The sequence below is a fragment of the Thunnus albacares genome, chromosome 9 (genome assembly GCF_914725855.1).
Source record: "Thunnus albacares chromosome 9, fThuAlb1.1, whole genome shotgun sequence".
Taxonomy (NCBI): Eukaryota; Metazoa; Chordata; class Actinopteri; order Scombriformes; family Scombridae; genus Thunnus; species Thunnus albacares.
Window position 1 is genome coordinate 12,068,991 of NC_058114.1, and position 21,026 is coordinate 12,090,016.

At 35.8% G+C, this 21,026-nt stretch overlaps 2 protein-coding genes and 1 long non-coding RNA gene across 3 annotated transcripts in view; all 3 read left to right on the top strand.

Moving 5' to 3' along the window:
• The window catches only part of LOC122988989 (receptor-type tyrosine-protein phosphatase C-like), a 101,424-nt gene extending 97,250 nt beyond the window's left edge, over positions 1 to 4,174 (top strand). Inside the window, exons 9-16 of the mRNA XM_044361675.1 lie at positions 267 to 395; positions 486 to 650; positions 1,314 to 1,454; positions 2,259 to 2,470; positions 2,575 to 2,635; positions 2,796 to 2,913; positions 3,196 to 3,233; positions 3,559 to 4,174. Of these exons, the coding sequence (XP_044217610.1) occupies positions 267 to 395; positions 486 to 650; positions 1,314 to 1,454; positions 2,259 to 2,470; positions 2,575 to 2,635; positions 2,796 to 2,913; positions 3,196 to 3,233; positions 3,559 to 3,602 (908 nt within the window). The 3' untranslated portion in view covers positions 3,603 to 4,174. The remainder of the gene's footprint in view (positions 1 to 266; positions 396 to 485; positions 651 to 1,313; positions 1,455 to 2,258; positions 2,471 to 2,574; positions 2,636 to 2,795; positions 2,914 to 3,195; positions 3,234 to 3,558) is intronic.
• Positions 4,175 to 13,314: 9,140 nt separating this feature from the next.
• On the top strand, positions 13,315 to 13,988 carry LOC122988994. The gene is made up of 3 exons (XR_006404922.1): positions 13,315 to 13,394; positions 13,626 to 13,643; positions 13,852 to 13,988. It is a non-coding gene; the product is annotated as an uncharacterized LOC122988994 (long non-coding RNA).
• A 6-nt stretch (positions 13,989 to 13,994) lies between these two features.
• Positions 13,995 to 19,944, top strand: LOC122988992 (receptor-type tyrosine-protein phosphatase C-like). Its single transcript, XM_044361677.1, has 10 exons — positions 13,995 to 14,103; positions 14,204 to 14,437; positions 14,530 to 14,646; positions 15,007 to 15,135; positions 15,226 to 15,387; positions 16,051 to 16,191; positions 18,016 to 18,224; positions 18,329 to 18,389; positions 18,536 to 18,644; positions 19,191 to 19,944. Exons 1-10 carry the CDS (start codon positions 14,100 to 14,102, stop codon positions 19,243 to 19,245), a joined length of 1,221 nt encoding a protein of 406 aa, XP_044217612.1. The 5' UTR covers positions 13,995 to 14,099; the 3' UTR covers positions 19,246 to 19,944.
• Positions 19,945 to 21,026: the final 1,082 nt, after the last annotated feature.

Consider the following 21,026-nt stretch of genomic DNA (forward strand, 5'->3'; position numbering starts at 1 on the left):
AAAGAGATGAAGATGTAAAGTGGAGTAATTTTTGCAGGGGTAGAAAAACATATTTTTCTAATAACTGTAGTGACATAAATTGTGTCTTCTGGTATGAGAGGGAGGTGTTGGTGAGGTATTGCTTTGTGAGCTCTGTGAATCAGTTTTGAATAGAATATTGGTTTTTGCTTTGAATGTCTAAATCTAAACTGTTTAAAACTGATCTTAAATTCTGAGGTACAGATATTAGTTGATTGAGAAATGTTGTCACCCTTCTGTCTCCTCAGATTCTTACAATAATCCCAAGAAAGTGTCTGAACTGGAGCCTTTCACAGACTACACCTGTACTGGTCAGATCAAGGAAAATGATGTCATCATAAAAAACACACCTGCTATCCGGTTCAAGATTGACTGTGGTATGTTGTTGCAATGATAGCTTGTAATCTAAGATACTAAAGACCAGATTACTCAGTTCAGTGTTAAAGATGTGTGATGTGTTTCAACAGATCTTAATATAGCAACACAAAGGGACTCAACCAATACCTCCATTGAGTTGAGCTGGACAACAACCAGTCAGAAATGTCAAGAGGTCCTTCCCGAACTTGATGGGCTTTCATATGACTGCAGTTGTCATCCTGTGAATTCAGTATGGGACAAGAAACATGCAAAACGTAAGTAAAATTTTAAAAACCTTTTCCATTTTAGTTCAATGTATATTTTGGAGTCTTGCAGATTAACTTGCTGGTCAGTTTATATGACAAGTGAGATATACAATGAAGACATTTAAAACTTCCATTGGCCTCAAGTATATCATTTTTTCTTCTGTGCTCACATTTTAGTACATTGAGGGATAATAGGTGTAAATAAGCTGAGATGAAACAACAAGTCACACTTTGGTACAAGTTATTAATAAAAATAAAATCCATTAAATATGATACAGAAATAATATTGAAATGATAGAGTTTAATTACCTTTTTTCCATAGAAGAACATGATGAAAAATTGTGATTACAGATAAAATTGTTGCACTTCATATGATTTGCTGGTTATTTATTTGAAATAGTTTTTAGAAAGTGTGATATTAGTTGATTCTCTGTCTGTCAGCCATGTAGTACATAGTGTATACAAAAGTGTTACCTTGCAGGACCAGTCAGTGATCTACAGTCGCAGTGACACATTGATGATTTTGATATCTATATTCTTGTCAGTTAATGGTAACTCAACAAATATTTCTTAACTATAGGTTCAGTCTTTTCACATCTCTTTATATGTTCCTGTTGTTATTAAATCGGACACCAAAAGCAGCTAATGAAAACTAAACTGTTACATCTACAGTTAACAAACAGAAACCAGGAAGAGCATGTCATTTTTCTGGACTGAAACCATACACCGATTACATCTGTAAAGTCCAACCCATCTACAACAACAAGAATGTTGCCAAACCAACTGAAGTTAAAGAGAAAACTGAGCCTGGAGGTAAGTAAACAGCAAACTGTCTTTGGAAAATATTACAGTCAACACTTATACATAGTTATATTTAGTTCAAAAGGGTTAAAAAGGCTATTTATTATATAATGTTCATAGTTGAATATTAAGTTAAGATGACCACGAGCCAGTAAAAGTAACAGTTTTAACAACAGCACTGAAACTGTGAATATTTGGGGAGAAAACTGACATCAGGTATTGAACTACAGCTACATTAAATTATGTTTAATATGGTTTCTAAATTAATCATGTCAATTTTGGACATTGACTCAACACAAGATTTACTGTAATGAATTATTTAGTTATTATTTAAGAAAGGGATAGTAATCATAATTATAAAATTTATCTTACTTTTTATCATAATAATAATGATAATTAGAGATTATGTATTTTATATCATTAGGCTACATGTCTTATTTAATTAAATGGTGATAAATATTGATAATCAAACAACATCTCATTCCCTGATTTTCAGGCACTCTGATCAGCCAGACTCCTAACACAGCTCCGGCCAACACATAACAGCTGTGTGGGATAAATGGAATAACAAAAAGTAAAATTTTGAAAGCTGTTTTAAAATAATTTCGCAACTCCATTTCAAAATTCAGTCATAAATTAACCGTTTAAAGGAAATACTGATGCACTGATGCCCAAGACAATCAACACAGTAACACTAATGAGCTTAATCAGTGTTAAAACTGCTGGTATTTTAAACCCAACAATCACTTAAACTGTGAATAAGCATAAAGTGTTGCATCTAAAGGAAAATATGTTGTTGTTTTCACTCTCTTACAGTACCGGATGATATTTCCACATTGGTACCAAGTGTTCCAGAGCATAATGCGATTAAAGTTACCTGTCCTCATGTGAAATTCTTCCGTGGGCCTGAGAAGCTATACAATGCAACTCTTAGTTATAATGGTGTCATTCGGAAGACGAAGCCACCAAAAACGAACTGTGATTTTACATTCAAAGATCTAAGCTACTTAACGACCTACAAAGTGGAGGTTTGTATAATCCTACTTTTCATTTAACAGTGTTGTTCAGTTTATTCCTCATACTTATATGAGTTCCATAATTCCTAAGTTATAGGAATGCTCTGTCTTTTCAGGTGGTTGCTTTCAACGGATACCTTTACAGTAAAACCAAGACAGCGCATGTTGACACTCTCTGTACGTGTGGTCTTAATTAATGCCATAAATTGCTCAGATAAAACATTTCATTCAGACTTACCATACATGTCAATTTCTGCACATTTTAATCTTTGATATAAATGCCATCCCTTTGATTTTTTTTTTTTTTTTTTTTTTTGCCATAACCATCATTTTGCAGACAATGACAAAGTTCTCATTGGCTTTCTGGTCCTCATCTTCATCCTCATCATCCTCACATCTGTGGCTCTGCTTTGGGTCGTCTACAAGATCCACATGATGAAGCCCAGAAATTCCCAGTAAGGATCATTTTGCATCTTATCTCCTGCATCAGTGTGACTGTAACGTTGCCTCTGGCCAGTTTTACAGTTGTAATGAGTTTTAATTTCCTGTAGAGGAGAGTTATTGTTGTTCCAGCTGAACTCAATTCTTTAATCAAATTGATAAAGACAGAGGTGAAAAATGACATATATGGTTTACCCATTCTGTATGTAGCAACACAAATATGCACTATATACAGCAGGATACAAAATTATATGCATTTCTCTGAAGCCAAACTTCACTATGTATCTTCTCCTCAGGGATGTGAATGAAGATGTGATGCTTGAGTCAACAGCCAGTGAGTAAACTTTAGCTGTCCTGTTCTTCCTACATCGGTCTTAGAGTAGGTAGCAAACAGCAATTACTTTCAGCAGCTGCAAATGACTGATGTTTTTTTTAGCTGTTAGGTTATGGTTTGGTTAGGTTAGGTCACTTGTTAATGGTAGGAAGATCATCAGGAATTCTGTATTGTGTACAGTATTACAATAGCTTTTAATATAACTTGTAGTTTTAAAGTCACTTAGACAAAACCTTTTTATGTAGTAAGTATGAAGTGTACTGCAGTTTGACCAGTACCCACACTAAGTTGCAGTATTTCCTGTTTTTCTTATTTTCTGTTGTAGTTTATGCTAATGTACCTCAATGGCATCAGAAAGAAAGAAGATGAACGCAGGCCTGACGGAGCAGCCTACCAAATCATCATTTACTCTTACTGAGTTCTTCAGTAAGTTCAATAGTCGGCCTTTTAACCTGTGAACAATGGCACTCAGTGCGCTTAGAATTGATCCTGGCTTGCTTAACTCTGCTCTATTTGCTTAAACTGATTGTGTTTTTGTTAAATTTGTCTTTGTTAAATTATACAGATATTTTTTATTGTTTTAATGTGCGTTTTGCAACAACTGGAACAGTCCTATTCTCATTGACATTTTAATCCCATCAAATTTGGACAGACTAAGACTAATAAAATCATATAACATGAAGCATTAGATCCTGACCATACGTAGGCATCTGTGATCATCTCTTTGATCATTAATGTCTTGTAACAGCTTCAATGTGCTATGCTAAAGTCAAAACTGGATCAAGCATTTGCTATTAACATTACCAGTGTTTGACTGGCAGAATACGCAAGTATTATAAAATCACACTTTTAAATCTACCTGTATAGCATGGCTTTTACATGATTTTAACTTGTACTTTATTTTCTGCTTTATTTCTGTTGTGATCATGTTGCCTGTTAATATTTCAATGAAGAGTTTTACACATGCTAATCAACGCCACCTAAGAAAAGTAAAGTAAAAGCAGCAGCATGTATATTTCACCTCCAGACAATTATTGTTACAGGTGGAGTTTGCTGGTGTATGTTGCGGTTTTTGTTATGTCTTTTTTTTTAACCATGTTTTGTATGTGTGAGCTATAACATTTTATGTTTGTATGACCCTTATGAACCAATATAATAAAAATTGATGAAAATGGACCATGGTATCACACTAGCCTCTGCTGGATACTAAATGATGAAAAATAATTTAGCTTCTAACTGTAAAACAAAATTTTATCATTTGTTTCACATCTATAACCTGGGCTCAATGAGCAGTCTTCTCATGCACTTACCACCAGACAAGTGAGGCCAAGTTTTAATTGTCTGGAGGAATACTGATTTGTTCAGAGTTTACTATTATAACAATAAACAATAAATATGTAGGATTTCCCCCCAATGACACCCAAGCACACAGTTTATTCTTTTTAGTCATTGGTATCCCCATAATTAACAGTTACGCAGTCATTTGTTTAATGGTGCAGTCAGGCAGTCCTTATTGGCTTGTAAAGTAAGGAAATATCAGATGACAATATCATATTTATGAGGTATTTGTGTTCAGATGGACATCTCTGTATGTCAACGAGTGTTCTTGTTATTAGTCTGGATTACGTTGTTGGTAAAAAAAAAAAAAAAAAAAGTGTGAACTGGTAGTTTACAGGTTAAGATGCATGCTAGATAATCGCAACATCTGCGGTTTGATTCTGGCAGCAGATTGATGTGTGTCACCTCCCCATCCCCCCCCCCCCCCCCCCCCCCCCCCCCCCCCCCCATTCCCTGTCTGCTAATGCTTAAAAAGAGAAATGTGTGACAAAAAAAATGGAAGTTATATACTTACCATTAACCTGTACCAAACATTCCACCTTTGCTGAAATTCAAGTAGTGTTAAACTTGTTTAACACTGGTATTTACAACTTTGCAAAGATGCACAAACACAGCCTGGCTTTCGAAAGTGGCTTGTTCTTTACAAAAGACACAACTGGTCTGAAGCTGCAGGTCTGAAACTGCTGCGGTGTCTCTTGTGTGTTTCTTGTGCCTCACACAAATGTTACCACGTGTGTGTTCTTTTGTATTAAAGTATTTCTTGGCAATGCAAGTGATGCCCTGCAGGATACGTGTACAATAAAAACACATTGTGTCTCAGATTTGTTTGAATAATTGGATGGGATGTGCAAATTACCCATTAAAAGCAGGTAAGAGCTCCAAGCACATGTCAAAAAGAAATTTGAAAGCTTTATTGTATTTAGTTAGCATACAAGGCAAATGGTGATTTTACATGAAATGTTCAGAACAACCAAACTGCCAATACAATAAATACCAATTGCCTATAGTGCCTACTAATTTCACTTTTAGGAAAACCCCTGGACTCTTCAATAACAACTTCAGAGGGCCTTTGGAAAAGTAAACTGAAAGAAATAGACACAGTAGGTCAGTGGTTATCAAAGTGGGGTCCAAGGACCCCCAGGGGTCCTTGAGAGGGTTCCAGGGGGTCCCCGGCAAAAAATAGGAATCATTTATTTTCAAAATAATTCCATGTAAGTAGTAACATAACACAAGTAACATAATGACAGAATATATGACTATTTTGGTCATGGGTTTCATACACTTTCTGTAATAAAACATCTAAAAGCAAAAATCTAATCAGATGGGGGTCTGTGGTCTAATTTGTGTCAGTTTAGGGATTCTTGATGTGAAAAGGTTTGAGAACCACTGCAGTAGAGCACTGTGATTTGTTGGATGAAGACAAAGAACAATCATATAAAGGAATGGCCATACTGTATTCCTTAGCAGTGTTTATGTTAAACAACCCCTTAGTGAGGAATTAAAGAACAACCTGGATCAACTACAATGTCTTTTACAATGTAAACATATCTTTAAATTCAGCATCACTTGCTTTAGTTATATATTCTTAAAAGTACATTTGAAACTTCAGAGGTTATTTGCCCCTAAACATTGGAGAATCTATTTTTGGTATTTTGCTGTTAAATACTACCAATTTCTTGAGGGACAAAAATAAAGTACCTAAAAAAGTATTAAGTTGTAATAGCTCCAAGTGAAGTCCTATGGTTGAGTTCTTGCTTCAGTTTGTTTTGTAGTGGTGCTGGAACCCACCTGGGAGCATGGACGACTGGCTGTACATCATATTTTAGTTGTATCTTGTATGTGAATGGTAAGACCATGGATGTCTTAAGAGAACTGGATGCGGCGTTGGAGGCGGCGCCCCGTTCTTTCTTTTGAAAGTTGCTACAACTTTTTCCGCATTGCTTCTGCATCTGTGGGGCCCATACAGCAAGCGGACCAGTGACTTTCGCCGGCTGAGCCAGCTACTTCCGGTTTAGCCTTCCAGTTAACTTGAATGGGGATAAAACAATTCATTCGTGTGGCTATTATAGACTTTCGAAATGTTATCGGACTGAACGGATCAAATTCTGATAGTGAGACAAGTCATTTCGCAGGGGTTGTGACGCTCAAAAAAAATTATCTGCTCATTTACAGACAACTCTATCACAATGTAAGTCTATGGGAAAAAGTCTTTTTGGGCCCAATAGCATCACGTGACGTTATTACACAGTTTGGCCACTATGTCAAATTGGCTTCCCGGCACTGGGTAAGACACCAAACCCTTTGAAGATGCCTGGATACTGATCCACTACTGACTCTACGCTGTTCTATGCATTGGCATTGATGCAGTACACCCTCTTGACTTGGCCTAAATTTTCACAACTTTGTCACGTAGCAGTGAGTCATCTCCCTCTGGAACTACTACAAACATGAGATAGTGTTCTTTCCTTTAACTCTCACTTTGTGTCTGCGTATGCCTTTGGTATTGATGAGCCGTCCATTGCAGAATTTGAGCAGAACAGATTTTGGATGAATGCGTGGCTTTACCTTCATGGCTCTGGTGTTGAGCTAATTTGTCAAATTGGCCTTTGCTCCTGTGTCCAGCTTGAGAAGAAGGAAAGCTCCATTTATATACAATGGAACTGTCCACTTGTCCTGCTCAACTCTGTTCACACTTGTCTTCCTGAGCTACCATGCCCACGAAGAATAAATCACAGAGAGCAGTTTCTACCACAGTGTACACATGTTCACCTCGGCTTTGTTTCCCCTTGGACAAGCATTGCTTTGCATACTGATTCTGTCCTTTACAGTTGTTGCAGACTTTGCCGTAGGCTGGGCATTATTTTGGTGCCTCAGAAACACCGAGCGGCGAACACTTGGGCTAACATACTTTACTACTTACTTTCGTGAAATTATGCCAACACAGCCTGTGTCGTTATCAAGTAGTATTAAACTTACTGAAATATTGCAACTATAGTCTGACTCATTGCAATTCTCAGAGCTGGGGAGAGCAGCAGGTAAGCCAACTGTCAATCAACACCCACATAACAGACATCAAAGCTAGTGTACGTCTTCAAATCCTATTAATGGAACAATAATTTCCAAAAGGACCACCAGCACACTTATTAAGGGGCCAGAATTTAGCGATTGAGACCATTAAGACGCGTTGAGAAAAATGATTGACTTAGTATTACAAAAGAGAAGTTGATGCTTTTTGAATGGGAACCGGCTAGACCAGCAGAAGTCTGAAGTGCACATGCTCTATGGACTTTTTGGCTTCATGTGCCACTTAGCAACTTTTATAGGACTGAGCGGGTGCCATCTTGTCTGGAGTCCAGTGCTCATAATACATCCATGATCTTGAGAGGCACCTGCCTGCAGCAACATGGTGGATGACAATCACAATGGTCAACCATGGTGATCAACCGTATGCAGGAAGTCATATGACAACATGTTACCGTGGTCAGCAATAAAGCTCAAAATAAGGTAAAGCTCAGGGCACAGCATAAACGTTATTGAGAGACTGTGTAATATGTTTGCTGTCATATAAGAGAATTAAAGTCTCTGTTACTGCAACATGACAACGGCTCTCCTGCTATTCTTCATCTCAGAGTTGGTCCAGACTATTACAAAGTTAGTTACCACCTACAAGCCAGGCTAATGTGAAGGAAATGGGCCTAGAACCACTGGTTTCCTCACTATGGTTTGGAGCCGTGTATCTGGAAAGGTCAAAGTTCATGTTCGTTAAAAGTTGTAACATAAGTTAATGACGGACGTGTCAAAATCTGAATACAAGTTGATTTGTGACCTAATAATGCATGGAAAAAGTGTGTGATTTAATTCCTTGTGTTTTTCAGGTGACAATCAGAGTCCTGGAGGGCTGTGAGGGCTTCAGCAGGTTCTCTGCTGAAAAGACCATACAATTGGGCATCAGAGCATATTAAATATCTGTAATTAAAGGACTTGTTGAAATGATATGTGAACCTGAGAGAATTTTTAAAAATCTTTGGGATGAAATGGGACACCAATTGTGAGCTGGGCTTATCGCCAAACGTCATCGGGAGCAAATCATTGCTGCCAGGTTTCAAACTGATGGGAAGACTTAAACCAGAGGTGTGGACGTCGCTATAAAAGCAGATTAATGTCAATGGTATCACAATAATTGGTCATATGTAGAGAAAATGTTTAGTTGTCCACATTTTGGTCAGGTCGGGTATTTAGAGCTTCTGCCTGGTAAACAGGAAAACTGTTAAAAAGGAGTAATGATGATGATGTGATGTGGCGAAATGTATTAATGAATGTAAAGAAAATTACATGCTCTAACAAGTCATATGAGACCCAATACAAGATAATCTACAGACTACATGTAACCCCAGCGATTTGTTGTAAATATGCTCCCCATTATGTTTGAAATGTAAAAATAGCTTTGGTACATATAGTCATCTTATGTGGTTGTGTCCTAAAATTGCAATTTTTTGGCTCTCAGTCCAAAACGAGATAAAGAAAATATTTGGGATAGAAACCCCTCTAAATCCACATTACTTTATATTGGGGTTAGATACCAATCATGAATGCAAGCACAGGAACTTATAGAATTATTCTGTATACAGCACGACTCACAACATTACAAAAATGGTTGGGCGAAGAGCCCCCTAGTATCCTAACGTGGTATGAAAAACTTATGTCCTTTTTGCCATTGGAAAGACTATCACATGTGTTAAGAGGCACTCTTGAGGAATTCACCAATAGCAATATACTTGAAAGAGGCATGGTCAAGAGTAATAAGTTTGGGAGTAACCAGTATAACAGTTTAAGTACATACAAACTGCATTTTATAAATGCACCAGGTTGTGAATATTGCTGATTTTTGTTTGTTTCTTTGTGTGTTTTTTCTTTCTGTATTTGTGTTTGCTCTTGTGTTGTGGTTTTTGGTATGTATTGTCTTATTTGTAGGTCTTCATACTGTATTATGTTGTTATTGTTGAAAATTAATTTAAAAATAAAAATAATAATAAAATTTTTTTAAAAAGGAGTAATAAGCAATAAATCTTTTTAGGAGTTATACTGTAGGCCTATATGTTCTTATATGGTCATTGGAAATATTGCAAATTTGACAAAATAGAATATTAAAGTCATTTTGTAAAAGTTCCTCATTAAAAGAAAACAATGTTGAATGATTTTCAAGTAAATCCTAAATATATTTAGTTAAAGATTTAAAATGAATGAAACAATGACAGGGATGCAGAAAAAGTACCCCTGGTGTGTTTGTACTGGTACTGAAAAGAAGGCGACTTCGCTGTGAGAATCAACTTTCTGCAGTTGTAAGGTAAGCAATTTACTTAAGTTTCTGTGCGATGATTGTAGCCTAGTTTTGAAAGGGGGAAACATCACATGATTTCCTGTTTATGGTTTATCATTGCGGCTGTGTGCGTGTTGCTGCAACCAAGTGCACCTAATGAGGGTCCCCCACCCAAACAGACATTCACACATTGTAACTCCGAGATATGGCGGGTTTCTGTGGTATCAAGATCTTGCTCCTCTGGGCTGCGATCATTGGTGTGGCTGACTGTAAGTAACTTTATTTATTATTTCAAATAAAATATAAGGTGCTGAAAGATAGGATAGATAAAGTACTATTAGTAACAGAACACATGCCTTTTGTATTTGTAAAAGTGTCTCTTCATATACATTAATGCTTTTTATTTAAGTGCATTTTCTTGTTCTCCCAAATTCACAGTGTGAATACATTTTTTCAACAGAGTATCTGTTTTATCATTACTAAGTACTAAGTACTAAGCATATTTGTTCTTACTATTTGCTGCCTCTTTTGTTTGCTACTCATTTGATTGATTGGTTTTAATCGCACAGTATTTACATTTCTTTATTTTCTTGTTTCTTCACTCTATTGTAAAGCAATTTGAGCTACACCCCCTGTACTATATTATTATCATTATTATTAACATTATGTTATTAAACATTGTTAAACTTTAGAAAAAATTATGAAGGAACCAAAAATTACTGCACACTGTTGATTGTTTGTTCTCACTTTACTGACAATGTATCGGCCCTCAGACCCTCATCAGGAAATGTTGATGATGGAGTTTTTCAACAGACGTCAGACTAGAGCTGCAAAAGTAGCTGGGTTTATGACCATGACTGAAGTCATCTAATTAAGTTGTCGGCCCTGCTTTTTATGCCCAAACAGGTTTAATAAAACATAACAAATGCAATAATAATTTATACTTTTCTCTTTTGTAATTCCAGGTTAACAATGTTACTTCATATATTACATTTCATTGTTTTCGTGATGTTTATAATTCTACATTCTAATAACTCAATTAATCCGCTCACTTTTTGCTTTATGCTGTTTCATTGTCACAGCAACGCCAAAGCCAGTATGTACCGCAAAATGTCCCCTGTGATCGGACATACGCACATAATGTTTCTGTGCATTATATTTAGTTATATTGCTTCATTCTGTATTCATTCCAATGGAAAAAATAGAAAAAAAACCCTACGGTATGCTTGTTTCTTTGGTGCAAACCTTATCCTCTGTCCTGTACCTCATACACCTCCACTGATATCACTGCAAAGCTACAGCAAGTTTAGATGGAAATGGATGTTTTAATAAAACAAACCCTGTTTGTGATGTGTGTATATTTATGTTATTCTGTATAGTAGTCGTATACACCCCATTCATTACAAGTGTGTAAATATCTTTCTCTTTTGTTATTCCAGGTCAAATTCCATCAGGTGAGTGACTGCAACTAAATTCTCTTAATATATATCATTCAGTTGTAATTCTAGTGTTTATAATGTTTACTTCTACCATCAGCTGTGTACATACACAACTGAAACACTCTCACACAAACAACTGAAAAATTATACGCTTACATACACGACTGAAACGCTCTCATGAAAACTACTGAAAAGCTTTCACACATTATGGTAAAATGTGCTCATATACAGTTAAAATGGTCCAATATAGTATTGTGAAATCCTTTTATATAAACTATTGAAAAGTGTTCACAGTTACTTTTGAAAATATATAATTTTGTATAACGGCATTTCAGTATGTTGTGTGAGAGGATTCCAGTTAAAATAAAAGACATTTCATTTGAACCACAAGGTGGCTGAGAAAGAGAGCACATGTTGTTCATTCGTTAGTGACAATGATGTCTGCTCTACAGCCTGCAAGTAGCCTAATAGAAGCAGATAAAATGTTTTACTGATGTGTTTAAAAATATAGTCAGCAATTTGCCTTAGAATTAATTTTCTAATATGCTACTCTATCAATTTATCTACAGTACTGTGCAAAAGTTTCAGGCACCCTAGATGTTTAGATTCTTATCCATTATGCAATACCATCAGGGAGGTGTCTGATCGATCCCAAATTTATTCATGACATGACAATGACCCCAAGCATACAGCTAGAGTCATAAAGAACTATTTTCAGCAGCAAGAAAAATGATGAGTCCTGCAACAGATGGTATGGTATGGCCCCCACAGAGCCCTGATCTCAACATCATGGAGTTAATCTGGGATTACATGAGGAAGCACCTGAGATGGCCTAAATAATAAATCCACAGAAGAACATTCTTTCTCCAGGATGGTTATAACAACCTACCTGCAAGTTACCATGAAAAATTGTGTTAAAGTATACCAAGGAGAACTGATCTCCCTCTTGCCTCTCAAAAAACAGAGGAGGAGCAACCTCCTCTACCTCTATGGACCAGCCTCCTCTGATATATATATATATATATATATATATATATATATAGTTATTTGTATATGAAACATGTAATGTGCAATTTTGTTTGAAAAAAAAAAAGTTTGCTCAGCAGTATGAAACTCAAACTTCTCCCACCACAATCAACCTCTTGCCAAATATTATTCATGATTTAAACCCTATACTTATGCAACTAATTAAACTAATGCCGATGCGAAGTAGTGTGATGTTCATATAGTGCAAAGAAAAGAAATTGATCTTTTTGAATCTTAACTTATTTTGGGGGGATTTTTTTCAGTTTCTTTCTGTCCTGTTTCTTTAACCAGTTAATTAAACATTGACCTTCAAATTATGGGATGGTCCCAGTGATCATACAGCACATAATGTTTCTGCACATTATATTTAGTCATATTGCTTCATTCTGTATTCATTCATGATATTGAAATATATTCATGTTTTTGCTTTCTGTCTAATTTGTCTGAATGCCTACACAGCAAGTTATAAACAAAGTCAGATTTCTGATTTCTGAACTGATGATGAGATTTGCTCTGGTAATCCTCTTTGTCAAGATATACTGTAAGAAAGAAGAAACATTACAACAATAGAATATCTCATTGCATTCTCCGTGTATGGTGACAAAAAAAAATCTTGATCAGTATTCCTTATCATGTTGATGTGTTTTGAATGTTTAGTTTGGATAATTTGAATTACGTGATTCAAGGATCACAGGATTTAGTTGTAACAATATCTACATGTATTTATTTTTGTTTTGGGCAAACCCTCACTCAAACAAAGGTAGTGTGGAGAATTTAAACACAAAATGTATTTTTAAAAAGTTTGGATTTTAAACAGTCACATTTCATAAGGGCTGATAATAGCAGCTTTCTCCCTCACAGGAGCAAGTAGGTTACTGGTAGTGATAGTAAGGAGGCAGTTTGAACATGACATTGTCTGAAAGATATTATTTGGTGCTTCTGAGTGCTGATTGCCAACAGTCTCTCAGGCACCCAGCAATCAAACTCAGACCTCACCTCCAACCACCCAGTCCAACACCACAGTGACTCCTACCACCAAAGGTTGGAATTTTCTCATTTATATAGGATTGTAATAAGATTGTGTTGTGCATACACTCGCACTGTGGATAAAAGGGTTACAAATACTCTATAAGCTAAAGGCACATACTTTATCTTTAGTGTGCTTTGGGAGTATTTTAAACTACTTGTGTTGTGTAACTAAATGTTAATGTTTTTTGTATTTTTTATTCCTTTCTAATTTCATTTGAATGTGTCCTCCACGCCCTGCACCAGCCCCCCCACCTCCACAGTGTGAGTATCACTTTAAAAGATAATCCATCTAATGTTGTTTTAATGTTTGTATTTCTCTCTTACTTTACAATGAATATGTTGAAAGTGGAGTGTACAGAATGATCCTCGGCATAGACAGGTAGATTTTCAACACCTATATGAACAAGGTTAAAATAAATGGCAGGTGGTTCATCTTACTAACAGATTTTACTGTGTATTGTTTGTACAGGTTCTTACACTGTTACACCCCACGAGTCTGGCTTCCAGATCAGGTTCATAAACTCTTCCCTTGACACCTACACCGTGAATGTTAAAGAAGAAGGCCAAGTTGATGTTCAGCACTTCGGTCAAAGCTCACCGTATATCAGACACCTGAAGCCCTGTACTGACTACGAGCATAATGTGACATTTGACCATGCTGGCACAGAAATAGTCTGTAACCACAGTGATAGTAAAACTACAGTGAAGACAAATGAAATGAGTGAGTAAAAATAATTCATACTGTTGTATTGTATTTTTCTTTTAACTTTAGAAATGAGTGAAAATGGGAGAGACATTTGTGCATCACTTCTGTATTTCAGCTGAAGATGACATTAAACTTAGCAGCTGCATCCCTGGATATCTTTGTTACAAGAGTGACTGGAACATCAGCTCTGTGCAAATAACAGCAAATAATATTGAAGCTGTGCAATGCCCAAGTGACAATAAAAAGTTCTGTATCAAACCTGGTTATGATGACATATGCACAAATTTGACGACAACCTTCACTCAAGAAAAGTGTGTGAACTTTAGTCTCACTCAACACATCAGTGCTGGTATGTATAATACAGTCTACCTGTATTTTTAAATGCATGTTATGTAGACCTTCTTCCATCATGTTTTATATGTGCTTTTTTCTCTTTTTCAGCTGAATTTTTAAATCCAAGTGAAATAAAAATGACTCTTCCCACTAAACTTCCTGCAAAAATAGAAGCAAATTTACCTCCAAACTGCGCTGATCTCACCATTGATTACATCTGTTCTGGTAAGTGGTCAGACTGAAAGTAGAGAGACTTTGTTTGTCAGCAACATTATAAATGGATTTACATGGATAAAGATGGTGATTCAAATCTGCATTTCCATTGTTTTGTACTTTTAATGTAAAAGAGCTGAAGATGTAAAGTGGAATAATTTTTGCAGGAACTGTAGTGACATAAATTGTGTCTTCTGATATGAGAGGAAGGTGGTGGTGAGGTATTGCTTTGTGAGCTCTGTGAATCAGTTTTGAATAGAATATTGGTTTTTGCTTTGAATGTCTAAATCTAAACTGTTTAAAACTGATCTTAAATTCTGAGGTACAGATATTAGTTGATTGAGAAATGTTGTCACCCTTCTGTCTCCTCAGATTCTGACAATAATCCCAAGAATGTGTCTGAGCTGGAGCCTTTCACAGACTACACCTGTACTGGTCAGATCAAGGAAAACAATGTCACCATAAAAAACAAAACTGATATCCAGTTCAAGATTGACTGTGGTATGTTGTTGCAATGATAGCTTGTAATCTAAGATACTAAAGACCAGATTACTCAGTTCAGTGTTAAAGATGTGTGATGTGTTTCAACAGATCTTAATATAGCAACACAAAGGGACTCAACCAATACCTCCATTGAGTTGAGCTGGACAACAACCAGTCAGAAATGTCAAGAGGTCCCCAAACTTGATGGGCTTTCATATGACTGCAGTTGTCATCCTGTGAATTCGATATGGGACAAGAAACGTGCAAAACGTAAGTAAAATTTTAAAAACCTTTTCCATTTTAGTTCAATGTATATTTTGAAGTCTTGCAGATTAATTTGCTGGTCAGTTTATATGACAAGTGAGATATACAATGAAGACATTTAAAACTTCCATTGGCCTCAAGTATATCATTTTTTCTTCTGTGCTCACATTTTAGTACATTGAGGGATAATAGGTGTAAATAAGCTGAGATGAAACGACAAGTCACACTTTGGAACAAGTCATTAATTAAAAAATAAAATCCATTAAATATGTTACAGAAATAATATTGAAATGATAGAGTTTAATTACCTTTTTTCCATAGAACAACATGATGAGAAACTGATTACAGCTAAAATTGTTGAACTTCATATGATTTGCTGGTTATTTATTTGAAATAGTTTTTAGAAAGTGTGATATTAGTTGATTCTCTGTCTGTCAGCCATGTAGTACATAGTGTATACAAAAGTGTTACCTTGCAGGACCAGTCAGTGATCTACAGTCGCAGTGACACATTGATGATTTAGATATCTATATTCTTGTCAGTTAATGGTAACTCAACAAATATTTCTTCACTAAAGGTTCAGTCTTTTTACATCTCTTTATATGTTCCTGTTGTTATTAAATCGGACACCAAAAACAGCTAATGAAAACTAAACTGTTACATCTACAGTTAACAAACAGAAACCAGGAAGAGCATGTAATTTTTCTGGACTGAAACCATACACCGATTACACCTGTGAAGTCCAACCCACCTACAACAACAAGAATGTTGCCAAACCAACTGAAGTTAAAGAGAAAACTGAGCCTGGAGGTAAGTAAACGGCAAACTGTCTTTGGAAAATATTGTAGTCAACACTTACATAAAGTCATATTTAGTTCAAAAGGGCTAAAAAGGCTATTTATTATATAATGTTCATAGTTGAATATTAAGTTAAGATGACCACGAGCCAGTAAAAGTAACAGTTTTAACAACAGCACTGAAACTGTGAATATTTGGGGAGAAAACTGACATCAGGTATTGAACAACAGCTACATTAAATTATGCTTAATATGGTTTCTAAATGAATCATGTAAATTTTGGACATTAACTCAACACAAGATTTACTGTAATGAATTATTTAGTTATTTAAGAAAAGGATAGTAATCATAATTATAAATGCAATTTATCTGACTTTTTTATCATAATAATAATGATAATTAGGAATTATGTACTTTATATTATTACTTGTCCTGTCTTATTTTAATCAAATGGTGATAAATATTGATAATCAAACATCTCATTCCCTGATAGCAATACCAATAATAATAATGATACCAATATATAGTATACTGTATATTATGTAAGAAAATGTATTTTATACATCACACACACATCCAAACCATTATAATTAACTTTATAATGTAGCTCCAATCATAACTGAAATAGGAGCCATGTACAAAACATGTATCATAAATACACAGTAATTATAACAACAACAATGGTTATTCTCTGTGTTTTTTCACAGTGACTCAGTGAGCAGAAATCTACAAGCTTTAGTTAGTCCTGAGCTGTTTATAAATGAAGCATACATGCTGTGGTGTACAGTAGTAATTATAAACTTTTTTTAGTGTTAAATTTTAATCAGATGATAGATTTTTGAAAAAAAAAAAAAAACTCAAAGTAAAATACAAAAATCATACATTTGCCAAATAGTATTATGTTCCCTTGTATTGTCTTTCCAATTTAATTTAAATGAAGTAATCAATAAATTTCAAAATGGAGCCAAAAACTTAACTTAAAGGCTTTTAAAATGTGCTTATTATTCCATTTACTTATGTGTGGATGACACTGCACAGGTAGTTCTGGATATAATATGTTAAATCTAGGTGATTTAAATACCACTGAGCCTTACGGTTGTACCAACTACTAACAGGCCACAACATATATTGAATACCTTTGTTTGCCAACGAACAAGAAAAGACGCAGGTCTTACCTTCCTTCCTGCAGCATCGACTCATTGGACTGGGTGTTTGGAGTCGGGCCTGGTGTCCTCCAACTGTGCCCTGAGCTCAGTGTTGGCTTCATGGCTAACCCAAAATATGTAAATGATGAGGGCTGTCATTCACTGTATATCATGGTTTTAACAATAGAGTTCTTTGCTATCGGCAGCACGCTAACCTTCATGTGTTTGTATCTCCTTCCTCCTCCTCTCTCTGTCTTCTGTACTTTTACTCCCTTTTTGGCCTCTGCCCTCTGACAGGCTCGTATTAAGACTCACTTTCGCCACATTTGACAACCAGTCAGTAGGATAAATGACAACCTGTGATCGTGACAGCCTGACAACCCCAGTTTCAGGCACTCTGATTAGCCAGACTCCTAACACAGCTCCGGCCAACACATAACAGCTGTGTGGGATAAATTTTGATTTTTTGAATTTTGTTTTAAAATAATTTCGCAATTCCATTTCAAAATTCAGTCATTAATTAATCGTTTAAAGGAAATACTGATGCCCAAGACAATCAACACAGTAACACTAATGAGCTTAATCAAGTGTTAAAACTGCTGGTATTTTAAACTCAACAATCACTTAAACTGTGAATAAGCATAAAGTGTTGCATCTAAAGGAAAATATGTTGTTTTTTCACTCTCTTACAGTACCGGACGATATTTTCACGTTTGACATAAGTGTTCCAGAGCATAATGTGATTAAAGTTACCTGTCCTCATGTGAACAATTTCCGTGGACCTGAGAAACTATACAATGCAACTCTTAGTTATGATGATGTCATTCAGAAGATGGAGTCACAAGACCAATGTAACTTTATATTCAAAGATCTAAGCTACTTAACGACCTACGACGTGGAGGTTTGTATAATCCTACTTTTCATTTAACAGTGTTGTTCAGTTTATTCCTCATACTTATATGAGTTCCATAATTCCCAAGTTAAAGGGATGCTCTGTCTTTTCAGGTGGTTGCTTTCAACGGACACCTTTACAGTAAAACCATGACAGAACGTGTTCGCACTCTCTGTATGTGTGGTTTTCATTAATGCCATAAATTGCTCAGATAAAACATTTCATTCAGACTTACCATACATGTCAATTTCTGCACATTTTAATCTTTGATATAAATGCCACCCCTTTGATATTTTTTTGTCATAACCCTCATTTTGCAGACAATGACAAAGCTCTCATTGGCTTTCTGGTCTTCCTCATCATCCTCACATCTGTGGCTGTGCTTTGGGTCGTCTACAAAATCTACATGATGAAGCGCAGAAATTCCCAGTAAGGATAATTTTGCATCTTATCTCCTGCATCAGTTTGACTGTAACGTTGCCTCTGGCCAGTTTTACAGTTGTAATGAGTTTTAATTTCCTGTAGGAGAGAGTTATTGTTGTTCCAGCTGAACTCAATTCTTTAATCGAATTGATAAAGACAGAGGTGAAAAATGAAATATATGGTTTACCCATCCTGTATGTAGCAACATGAATATGCACTATATACAGCAGGATACAGGTAGTAGGTAGCAAACAGCAATTACTTTCAGCAGCTGCAAATGACTGATGTTTTTTTAGCTGTTAGGTTATGGTTTGGTTAGGTTAGGTCACTTGTTAATGGTAGGAAGATCATCAGGAATTCTGTATTGTGTACAGTATTACAATAGCTTTTAATATAACTTGTAGTTTTAAAGTCACTTAGACAAAACCTTTTTATGTAGTAAGTATGAAATGTACTGCAGTTTGATGAGTATCCACACTAAGTTGCAGTATTTCCTGTTTTTCTTATTTTCTGTTGTATTTTATGCTAATGTACCTCAATGGCATCATAAAGAAAGAAGATGAACACAGGCCTGACGGAGCTGCCTACCAAATCATCATCTTACTGAGTTCTTCAGTAAGTTCAATAGTCGGCCTTTTAACCTGTGAACAATGGCACTCAGTGCACTTAGAATTGATACTGGCTTGCTTAACTTTGTTCTATTTGCTTAAACTGATTGTGTTTTTGTTAAATTTGTCTTTGTTAAATTATACAGATATTTTTTTATTGTTTTAATGTGCATTTTGCAACAACTGGAACAGTCCTATTCTCATTGACATTTTAATCCCATCAAATTTGGACAAGCTAAGACTAATAAAATCATATTACATGAAGTATTATATCCTGACCATACATAGGCATCTGTGATCATCTCTTTGATCATTAATGTCTTGTAACAGCTTCAATGTGCTATGCTAAAGTCAAAACTGGATCAAGCATTTGCTTTTTTGTTCTTAGTAAAAAAGTGAAAGTAAGACCTGGTAGCTTACTGGTTAAGACACTTGCTAGATAACCACAACATCTGTGGTTTGATTCTGGCAGCAGCTTGATGCATGTCACCTCCCCATCTTTCTCCCCCTCGTTTCCTGTCTGCTCTAAACTGTTGCTATAATAAAGGCTTAAAAATGCCCTCTAAAATATTTTTAAAAAAGAAATGTGACAGAAAAATGGAAGTTATATAGGGATACTTACCAGTAAGCTGCTACAATTTGCCAGTTTTCCATTAAATGCCAAAGTGAAACATCTCACCTTTGCTGAAATGCAAGTATTTACAACTTTGCAAAGAGGCACAAACACAGCCTGGCTTTCGAAAGTGGCTTGTTCTTTACAAAAGACACAAGTGGTCTGAAGCTGCAGGTCTGAAACTGCTGCGGTGTCTCTTGTGTGTTTCTTGTGCCTCACACAAATGTTACCACATGTGTGTTCTTTTGTATTATTGTATTTCTTGGCAAAGCAAGTGATGCCCTGTAGGATATGTGTCCAATAAAAACACGTTGTGTCTCAGATTTGTTTGAATAATTGGATGGGAGATGCAAATTACCCATTAAAACCAGGTAAGAGCTCCAAGCACATGTCAAAAAGAAATTTGAAAGCTTTATTGCATTTAGTTAGCATACAAGGCAAATGGTGATTTTACATGAAATGTTCAGAACAACCAAACTGCCAATACAATAAATACCAATTGCCTATAGTGCCTACTAATTTCACTTTTAGGAAAACCCCTGGACTCTTCAATAACAACTTCAGAGGGCCTTTGGAAAAGTAAACTGAACGAGGTAAAAGAATTAGACACAGCAGGTCAGTGGTTCTCAAAGTGGGGTCCAGGGACCCCCAGGGGTCCATAAGGGGGTTCCAGGGGGTCCCCAGCAAAAGGGGAAAAATTTATTTTCACTATAATTCCATCCATAAGTAACATAATGACAGAGTATGTGACTATTTTGGTCATGGGTTTCATACACTTTCTGTAATAAAACATCTAAAAGCAAAAATCTAATCAGATGGGGTCTGTGGTCTAATTTGTGTCAGTTTAGGGGTTCTTGATGTGAAAAGGTTTGAGAACCACTGCAGTAGAGCACTGTGATTTGTTGGATGAAGACAAAGAACAATCATATAAAGGAATGGCCATACTGTATTCCTTAGCAGTGTATATGTTAAACAACCCCTTAGTGAGGAATTAAAGAACAACCTGGATCGCCTTTTCTGTACATTAACAGAAAATTCACTCAATGTACAAATCTGTATTCAGGAAATTCAATCTGACTTTGCACTGCATGTTATGTTTTTAATCAACAAATTCTTAACCAACAAGGGGAAAAGCTAGATATATGCAAGACAAGACATTCCACTGAA

Coding starts and splice junctions, on each gene's coding strand:
- LOC122988992 (XM_044361677.1), top strand. Junction 14,438..14,529: donor CACTCAACACATCAGTGCTG/GTATGTATAATA, acceptor TCTCTTTTTCAG/CTGAATTTTTAAATCCAAGT. Junction 14,647..15,006: donor CATTGATTACATCTGTTCTG/GTAAGTGGTCAG, acceptor CTGTCTCCTCAG/ATTCTGACAATAATCCCAAG.